General features: G+C 39.7%; 1 protein-coding gene across 3 annotated transcripts in view; it reads right to left on the reverse strand.

The window, feature by feature from the left end:
* LOC105386243 (kanadaptin) overlaps positions 1-6,813 on the reverse strand; it is a 33,115-nt gene extending 26,302 nt beyond the window's left edge. For 2 of the 3 annotated variants that reach the window (XM_048632150.1, XM_048632148.1), the window contains exons 1-7: positions 6,371-6,813; positions 5,863-5,995; positions 5,055-5,247; positions 4,473-4,650; positions 3,460-3,559; positions 3,060-3,131; positions 2,462-2,610 (exon numbers count right to left, since the gene is read on the reverse strand). In XM_048632150.1, the coding sequence (XP_048488107.1) occupies positions 2,462-2,610; positions 3,060-3,131; positions 3,460-3,559; positions 4,473-4,650; positions 5,055-5,247; positions 5,863-5,995; positions 6,371-6,665 (1,120 nt within the window). In that variant the 5' untranslated portion in view covers positions 6,666-6,813. The remainder of the gene's footprint in view (positions 1-2,461; positions 2,611-3,059; positions 3,132-3,459; positions 3,560-4,472; positions 4,651-5,054; positions 5,248-5,862; positions 5,996-6,370) is intronic. The other variant, XM_048632149.1, reaches the window with a different exon arrangement.
* Between the last annotated feature and the right edge of the window lie 2,560 nt (positions 6,814-9,373).

Genomic DNA, 9,373 nt, shown 5'->3' on the forward strand with positions numbered 1-9,373 from the left:
TCACCACAGATGGCGCTTTTAAGCTAATTCGGCTACTCCACAATAAATGTCGTTTATTATTATATTTTGAGATTATTTATTTGTTTACAACATGTTTCCTCACCATGTTTAGCCTGCCGCAACAGCCCAGCCCTGTCCAGACCCCTTAGCATAAATTTTCATCGTGAACGTGAAGTAGAATTCATCGAGTAATTTTGTATGAAAATATGAACAGCGCCCCTGGCGGTCGAAAGCAGAACTAAAATTTCCCTACAAAATTCATCGAGTAATTTCACGTCACGTTCACGATGAAAATTCATGCTAAGGGGTCAGTATCCTGCAAGCCTCCATGGCGCAGGCCACCACAGCCTCCTTCTTCCCCTTGTGGACCAATTCTATTCTAACCTTACTATAGTACCGCTATTTCACCTCAGATGGCGGGGGGCGGCAGACAAGCCCAGGTCGGCGGTGGTGGCTCCGCGGCGGACGCGAGCGCTTTTTATTAGCTCGTCCTTGAGCGCACGCCGCGTCACTCGCACCACGAGAGGCCGAGGCCGCTCCGCCGAGCCGCCCGCCCCCGCGCCCTCCCCGCTCTCACCCGAAGCTCGGCCGGAACGATGACGCGGCCCCACTCGCTCGGCGCTGACTATATCCCGCTCATCAAGCTTGACGCCAAGTTTAGTCGCGACCAGGGCCACAATTTGCAATGGGTTCTCGCCGTTTTCTTCCGGGATTTGACTGAACTCTAGGTCGTTCAGTAGCATGTCCTGGTCTTTCTCCTGTAATTCTAATTTTAAGTCAGCTATCATTTCTTCAAGGTTCTACCTTTTTTGGCATAAGATTTATTTGCCTAATCTCGTATTGCATAGTAACGTTTGGTCAAAGTGTCGTTACGCCGAAAATCGTATGGCATAAATCTCGTTTAGTAAAAAGTTATTTCGCATAACATTGTTTAGCCTAATAATGGTATGGCCAAATCTTGAATAGCCTAATAATGCTATGGCATAGGTTTATTAGGTTTATACAAAGTAATAATATTCGTTTGGCTTTAACTTTGACGGAGCGTCTCCCTACATAACGCAAACTGGTGCCTCGTATTGTTTCCGCTGTTTGGAAAACGCTCCGCTCCGCTTCGCCGCGCTCCGCTTTGGTTTTCATGAACATGTGCACCTAACACACATGGGTCTCGCTTTGCTCGTCGTCGCACCTATTTTTAGGTTTCGATCTCATGGGGTTTGTAATAATTATACTGGTCGTTAACTTTCGATTTTTTGATCATACAATATCGTGATTTTCGGGATGTAGGAGAAAAATACCACAATTTGTACATTTACTACGTACTTAATATATTATTCATTAAGATAACATTACGAGAAACAAGATTATACATAGGTATAGACGAACATAAATTTGAGCAAACGAAACTTAGGTGTTTAAAGATTGTGCCTAAAGAGTTTTAGACGAAACGAGCCTTATGCCACAGAAGTCTTGGCAAAGTGATGGTTCGGCCAAAAAAGTTTAGACCATACGAGTTATGCGAAATGAGTTTTGGTCAATAAAGATTATGCGAGATGAGCGGAACCCTTTCTTCAAGCTTCCCAGTTCCGGACTCTGCCATTTTGGTCTCTAATTCAACTACTCGGGCATCCATTTTAGTCAGCCTGCTATCTGCTTCTGACATCGCTGACCTCAGATCCGACATCTCAGTACGAAATTGTCGTATTTCCTCTCGGACTGCGCGGAGTTCGTTCCTGAAGAGGCGTATTTCAAGGCCCAGCTCGACCTTGGTCTCCTCCGTGAGGTCGCTGGCCGCGGTGTTGCCGGAGACCTCTGCAGTGTACACCACCTCATTGACGTCGGGTTCTACTTGTGAGGGAGCGCCTCTGACCGGGGTGTCCGCCCTGTTGTCCCTAGGGACATGTCGCTTGCATTCGACGCATATCCAGGTGGCGGGAAGCTTGTCCTTTTCAGTTAGACCGAGGCAGGGCAGGTGGTAAATCACCTTGCATTTGTTGCATTTAGCGCCCCCTGTTGGCCCCATGAATTTTCCGCAACCGCCACACTTAGCCATAATTAGTTGTAAGTACAGTTAAGTTGAATATAAGCGTATATTGTAGTACCGCGAGTGGATGCTAGATGGCGCCAAAATATGTCCGATGATTTACGTTATAAATAAGTATTGGGTAGACTTTGGTCACCGAACTGTACCTTGCGTCAAAAAAATGTCAAAATGACCACTTTTTGTTAACAAATTCGGCAATTGTATAAAGTAATTCACTTTTTTCACTGTAAATCGAGCGATTTAACTGTAGATAACAATGTATGTATCTAGTTATAAGGTTAACTTTAAAATACACATATACTATTCACTGTCACGTTCGTTTTTTATTTGTTTATTCAAAATATCCGTACGCAAGTAACGTCTGTCGTAGGCGTCCGTGACGTCAGTGACGTCTACTATGTCACTATTTTATTTCCTCACCATGTTTAGCCTGCCGCAACAGCCCAGCCCTGTCCAGGATCCTGCAAGCCTCCATGGCACAAGCGACCACAGCCTCTTTCTTCTTCCCCTTGTGGACCACTTCCGCCATGACGGGACGGCCGCGAGCGTCGTCTATTGGCAGTTCTACCCTGTGGGTGTGGGAGAAAGGGGGGGATTTGAGTGGCATGAAGTAATAATAATAATATAATAATAATAATTCTTTATTTCAGATATCAAGATCCATATAAAAACACACACAGCATACAAAAAAATAAATAATTAAAAGTACATAAAAACATACTAAACGTAATAATAAGTGCAATGTGTGTAGATCTTATGATGGAAGTAAAGAACGTGAAATGTGTAAGTGTAGAATCAGCACATTTATGGGTATTGATCTAATCTTAGGAAGGCAATTAAAACCTGGTAATAATTATGTACAAAGGTTTTCTTCGAGTACACAAAATTGAATCGAATTTAACAGAATTGAACTAGCTGCGCTTCACTTCGGCCCTTTGCTCCCCAGCGGAGATTGGGAATAAGTAAGTAAGTATGACATAAATATACATGTATGTATTTTTGGATATTATGTAGTTACCTGCATATGTACTGCCCAACACCTCTTTCTTCGCAGTCATAGACCAATTCATGGCCTTCCCTTTCGTAATATCTGAAAAAAATATAAATATAAGTTTCATCAGTAAACGCATAAATATGATTACAATCATTTCAAATTAAGGACAAGGCAAAAGGTAACTCGTATCGTATCAAGAAATGAAAGAACTGGCTTGTGACAAACCGCAGTGGCGGGAACTACACCGACAAGATCATCATCATCATCAGCCAATAATCATCCACTGCTGGACATAGGCCTCTCCCAAGGAGCGCCACAACACTCGGTCCTCGGCCTTCCTCATCCAACCAGGCTAACCACCTAAGGTCGTCAGTCGACAAGACAAAGCTCTTAAATTTAGGAATATGTAATATGCATTCTGTACCCTCTCAAAGTCTTCTTGGGGTCCTCGAGGTACAGCTCCTCGTTGTTGGTGGCTGCGAACGGGTTCTCCGACAGGTCCGTCTCTTCTTCTGCGTCCTCGCCTGCGGGAATATAGAGTTTTGATAATATTTTACTATTGTATGTTCGTGAAATAATCATAATCTATATGTACTGCAACTTCGGACTACTCAGCCCCCGTATTTTGTAACTTTTTGAGAGTTAGCAACCGGTGATAATTGGTATCAACTTAGAGACTTATTAACCGAAAACACCAAAAATCTTAGTGAAAGAAATATGCAAGAAGCCTACCAATATATCCTTACATTCAACATAAACATTTGTGAAATCAGATAAGTCAGTAAAAAGTTATTAATTAATAATGCTCTAAGTTGTCAGCCATTTTATACCAACCAACCCCACTCGGAGTTACATAATACGGGGGCAGGTTTATCCCCCCCCCCCCCCTCTCGAACTTTCAACGAAATTCGACGAAACCGACCTAGTGGTAAAATTTTGTGAAATCGTTTATTAGCGGGTTCCTACGTCTTACAAAGAAAAATTCCTGCAAGTTTCAGGAGGATATGTTCAGTAGTTTAGGGTGTACTTAGAAAAGAAATAATTATTAGGTTGGTCGTGTTTGAAAGCTTTACTGTAAGAGATCCTCTTTGTCCTGATATCCAACTAATGTAGAAGTTTGTAAGTATGTTTCTAACTCTTTCACGTAAAAACTACTGAACGGATTTTAATGTAATTTTTTAACTATGCAGTCTGGAATAACACATAGGATACTTTTTACCCTGGATTTTCCACGATAAAACTTTTTAATCCAAAACGAAGCTGGCAAGCAACACTAAAAAAAAAAAAAAAAAAAAACACGCACTCACGCCTTGTACTAATGTACTCCCTTGCGGGGTAGGCAGAGGTGCATTGCTGCACCCACTTTTCGCCAGAGAAAGCAACACTAGTTATTGAAAAAATCTATTGCTTTGATAGCGTCAAATATATTCCACATACCCATGCCCCAATCAATGCCTTGCTCCTCTCTCTTCCTCTCCTCCTCCAGTCTATCCTTCTCCCTCTGCTCTATGGCCTCCTGGATCATTCTGTCTCGCTCTTTCTTCATCTCCACGGATCTCTGTTTGATCTCTGTCACGGATAGCTCGGATTCGCCTTCGCTGTCGAAGTCTGGGCCCTGAAATGTAAAAATTCATTTTATGTGTATCTTGCCTTCTATTGTAAATAGATTTTAAATGAGTATATCTTTTGTCGAATGCCTATAATTATAAGGTTTCCCTTGGAAATTTCTGAATAATAATTTATTATTTAGAAATTTCCAAGATTCCAGATTGATTGAAATAACTTTAAATTTTAGTTTCAGTTTACAATACAAATACAACTTTATTGAAAAACTAACAACATAAATTACATTACCAAGTAAGAGTAAGCACAATAGGTGGCCTAATGGCTAAAATCCATCTCTTACAGGCAACCTTTGGATTAATGGAAAAGTTATGGAATAAATTAGGAAGGCGTGTATTTTTAATTTGTATTGATTTCTTTCTATATTCGAATTATCCTTGAGGAGCAAAAACTCACCAGCATAACATAAGTCCTCGTGCTCGTCCCAAACTTGATCTGGTGTCCCACTCTAACCCTCGTGTAGTGCTGCGGCTTCACTCTGTCCTTGTTCAGGAAGGTGCCGTGTGTGGAGCCGAGGTCGTAGAGGTACCAGCCGGACGGAGGCTCTCCGTCCTCTGCGAACGCCTTGTATTGGACGACTGCGTGGTGTCTGTAAGGTTTTTTGGGTAACAACTTGCATTGGATATCATAAACATAAAGATAAAATATTATTTTTTGCACACAAACAGAAACAGTTTCACAAACATAGAAAAGAAAATAAATAGCACAATCTGCGGCCATATTACTAAATGTAATCTCTTCCGGACCACCACATATGCTTATGTATAAACTTATGACATGTATGTATGCAATAAATGATTATTAGTGTTTTATAATAAGATCATCTTGTTAACCTGCAGTGTATGCCTTGCTTATACTTAAATAATTAAATCACTATTATCATTCACCTGCACATTATATTAAGATTTCGATCATAAGGAGAGCCACAACACACTCTTATTTTATATACTGAAGTGGGATATCTTATAGGCTGGATGAGAAATGCAAAGACCACAGCATATTATATTTATAGGTTCTCTTTTAGTTTAGGTTGTTAATTAGTTTTAGAGTTTAGTATTTTAATTTATTGTTTGTTTAAATAAAAAACCCATCATAAAAAAATTATGGTGAAAGACAGTGTCTTCTTAGGAGAAGCCTATGTCCATCAAATGCATACTAACTAACAAGGATATTATACAAAAATACAGTCATGTAAACCACAAACCTAGATATAGTAGGATGTGCCATGACGACATCGCAGTTGGCGAGCCTCCCGAACACGAGGTACGGCTTCTGCGTCAGCTTCACCTGCTCCAGGATCATGCCCGACTTCAGCACTTCTAGGGCATACTCCGTGCCTGGAAATTACATTAAGGACATTTGTGTTATCTGCACTGATTAATTTTGATATAAACATAGTATGGCCAATATAGCCTACTAGCTGTTCCCGCGCGCTTTGCTTCGCCTTAAAAAGTTTTGCCCGTGGGAATTCCGGGATAAAAAGTAGCCTATGTTCTTTCCCAGGGTCTAGACCGTGTAGAATGAAATTTGGTATACATATACCAAATTTCATTCAAATCCCTTCAGTAGTTTTGGTGTGAAAGAGTAACGAACAGACAGACACAGTTTCGCATTTATAATATTAGTTAGGATGGCCACTGTACAATAAATTATTGGGCAAGATTATTGTATTTATTATGAAAGCTAATATTTATGGAAGTATAGAAGCTTACCATCAGGACACAACCCAGACCATTTGGGTTCTTTATACGGTATCGGTGTAGACATTTCCTTGAGCAGCAGAGCTGGTGGTAAAGAACTCTTAGCAGAAACACGTTCTTTAGGCTTATCCATTTTGTCATCTTCTTTCGGCTTTGTATCGACGCCTTTCGCTTTTTCAGCCTCATTTTTAACTTTTTGGGGAAGTTTTCCAACACGGCCAAACAGCACTGGCTTTTTAAACTCCGGTTTAGGCGCCGAATCCACATTTTCAGAGACATCTTCGGGTTTTTGGGTTTCCTCCTCCATGGTTTTAGGTTAGAATTTATTTATTTGGTTGTAATATAATGAAAGGTTCGGTTATAGTTTTGTATTGAGGTAAATTAGTGAGATTTCACATTAACATTTTAATCAAAAGCCGCGATAAATAGATAAACGATCGCATCGAAGCAGCATAAAATATCGAAGTGTCACTGTCAACTGCTGTCAATCTGTCAATTGTCAAAATCCTTTGTTTGTTTTAAATTTTGACATTTCTAGGGAGGGGCTGTTGGCAATGGCCAGAAAAATGATGCGTCTGTATCAAGGAACCTTAGGCAGTGGTTCCACCAACGACGAATAAACGATTAATTATCGACAATTTTCTCGCTCAAGAAACGTATAATAGATTTAACATTCCGTGTGAATAAAAGAGATGTATATACAAACTAGAGGTCGCGTTGTGGCGCGGGCTGCAAGCAGCCGCGCGGTGCTTTGATGCTTTTGGTTTAGGTGGGAGACAGTTTTCAGTATGAATTTCAGTTTCAGCAGGGTATTGACTGGAATATACCGTAGCAAATCTTTCTTGCGTTTTGTTACACCTTAAAAACTGTTTTCATTATAAATGTCTTTATTAAAGGGGTACTGATGATTTTATTTCAGGTGGGATTAGTTTTCAGTATGAATTTCGGTTTCAGCAGGGTATTGACTTGAAAAAACCGTAGCAAGTCTTTGTTGTGTTTTGTTTTGGATTAAAAAAATGGTTTTTTCAGTATAAATTTCGCTTTAAAAGGGCTACTGATGATTTCGTTTCAGGTGAGATACAGCTTTTCAGTATGAATTTTGGTTTCAGCAGGGTATTGACTTGAACAAACCGTAGCAAGTCTTTGTTGTGTTTTGTTTTGGATTAAAAACCGTTTTTTCAGTATAAATTTCGTTTTAAAAGGGGTACCTGAAGATTTTGTTTCAGATGGGATAAAGTTTTCAGTATGAATTTTTGTAAGATACGGTTATTAAATTGACCATAACGTATCGAACATTTCATGGGGTTTCGTTTTCCCTTCAAATCTAATTTCAGTATGAATATAGGTAGGTATAACGTATAGGTAGATATAGGAGCATTTAACGTAGCTGAATAATATTTCAGTATGAGATTTGGTAACAGATGGGTATTGACTTTGCCATAATACAACGGATATTTCTGGCATTTGGCTTTACACAAAAAAAAAACTCCACAGGAATGTTAACATTTGCCTTGAAAACTATTTTCATGGTGAATTACGGATTGTCTCACACAAATACGGTAGAGAAACTGATCTATATTGACATTTTATGGTTTTGTAAACTTTTCTTACTTACTTTCGTTAACTTACCGACATAGTTTTGTGTAGAAATATTGGGTTCTTTAACACCTCATAAAAAATCTGAGTCACCTCCATTTGCGCGTTTTTCTAGCTTCTCGATTTACTCTGTCCTGAAGAGAAACTTTCTCATAGCAACGAAATTTACAGGCTTTTTTTGATTCATTCATTTCTTATGTGGGTTTGCTGTTTAAAAGACACAGTAAGTAGGATAAAGTGCGTTTTTTAACATTATAGAACTATACTTTACTTAAATTTAATCCAATATTTTTTTGCATACGTATTATGGAAATATAAACGCGCCCAAACTTACACTTTGTCTTTCTTTTTTATTCATTCAAGATATTTCTTGAATTTGGCTTTAAGTACATGAAAAAACTCCACAGGAATGTTAATAATTGCCTTGAAAACTTTTTTCATTATGAATTACGGATTGTCTCACACAAATACGGATATGATTCGGTTTCGTAAACTTTACCTAGTATCGAGATGACATCGTTTTGTGTACAAATATTGGGTTCTTTAACACCTCATAAATCAGCTGAGTCACCTCCATTCGCGCGTTTTTCTAGCGTCTCTATTATTAGTTTACTCTGTCCTGAAAAGAAACTTTTTCATAGCAACTAAATTTACAGTCTTTTTTTATTCATTAGTTTCTTATGTGGGTTTGCTGTTTAAGACACAGTAAGTAGGATAAAGTGCATTTTTTAACATTATAGAACTATGTTTTACTAAAATTTAATTCTTAATTCGTTGCATACGTATTATGGAACAATGAACGCGGCCAAACTTACACTTTGTCTTTCAAGTTATTTCTTAGCCACAATCGGCTCTCAGGTTATATAGTTGTGTTGACGAGGGTTTGAGTAGTGTTGCCTCGCTTTGCTCGGCTCTCTAGGGTTTGCAGTATGGTGGTTCGCATTGTTTTGCCTCGCTTCGCTCGGCTACTCTTTTACGGTTAGGTTATATATACTTTAGTTGGATTGCCTCGCTGCGCTCGGCTCTTCAGTGGTTGTGGTATGATGTTTGGAAATGTTTTGGCTCGCTGCGCTCGGCCCTCCAGTTAAACAGGCAGTTGGTAATTAAAGTAGTTTAGCCTCGCTTCGCTCGGCTCCTCTCCAGGACTCGGAATGATAGTTTCGGATGTTTTGCCTCGCTCCGCTCGGCTCTCTAGGTTTTGGATTGATGGTTTAGGTTGCTTTACCTCGCTTCGCTCGGCTTTCCACTTCTTAAACGGTACTTTCCCGTAGTTTTTCTTTATTGATTTTAATAATTATGATACACAATGCCTCGCTTCGCTCGAATTTCTTTTCTTTTTGGCAGGGTTACTTGTCGGATGCCTCGCTGCGCTCGGCTGGTTTTATTCTGGTATAGCTTGTAGAAGGTCTATGGCCTCGC

Source organism: Plutella xylostella, chromosome 30 (genome assembly GCF_932276165.1).
Source record: "Plutella xylostella chromosome 30, ilPluXylo3.1, whole genome shotgun sequence".
NCBI lineage: Eukaryota > Metazoa > Arthropoda > Insecta > Lepidoptera > Plutellidae > Plutella > Plutella xylostella.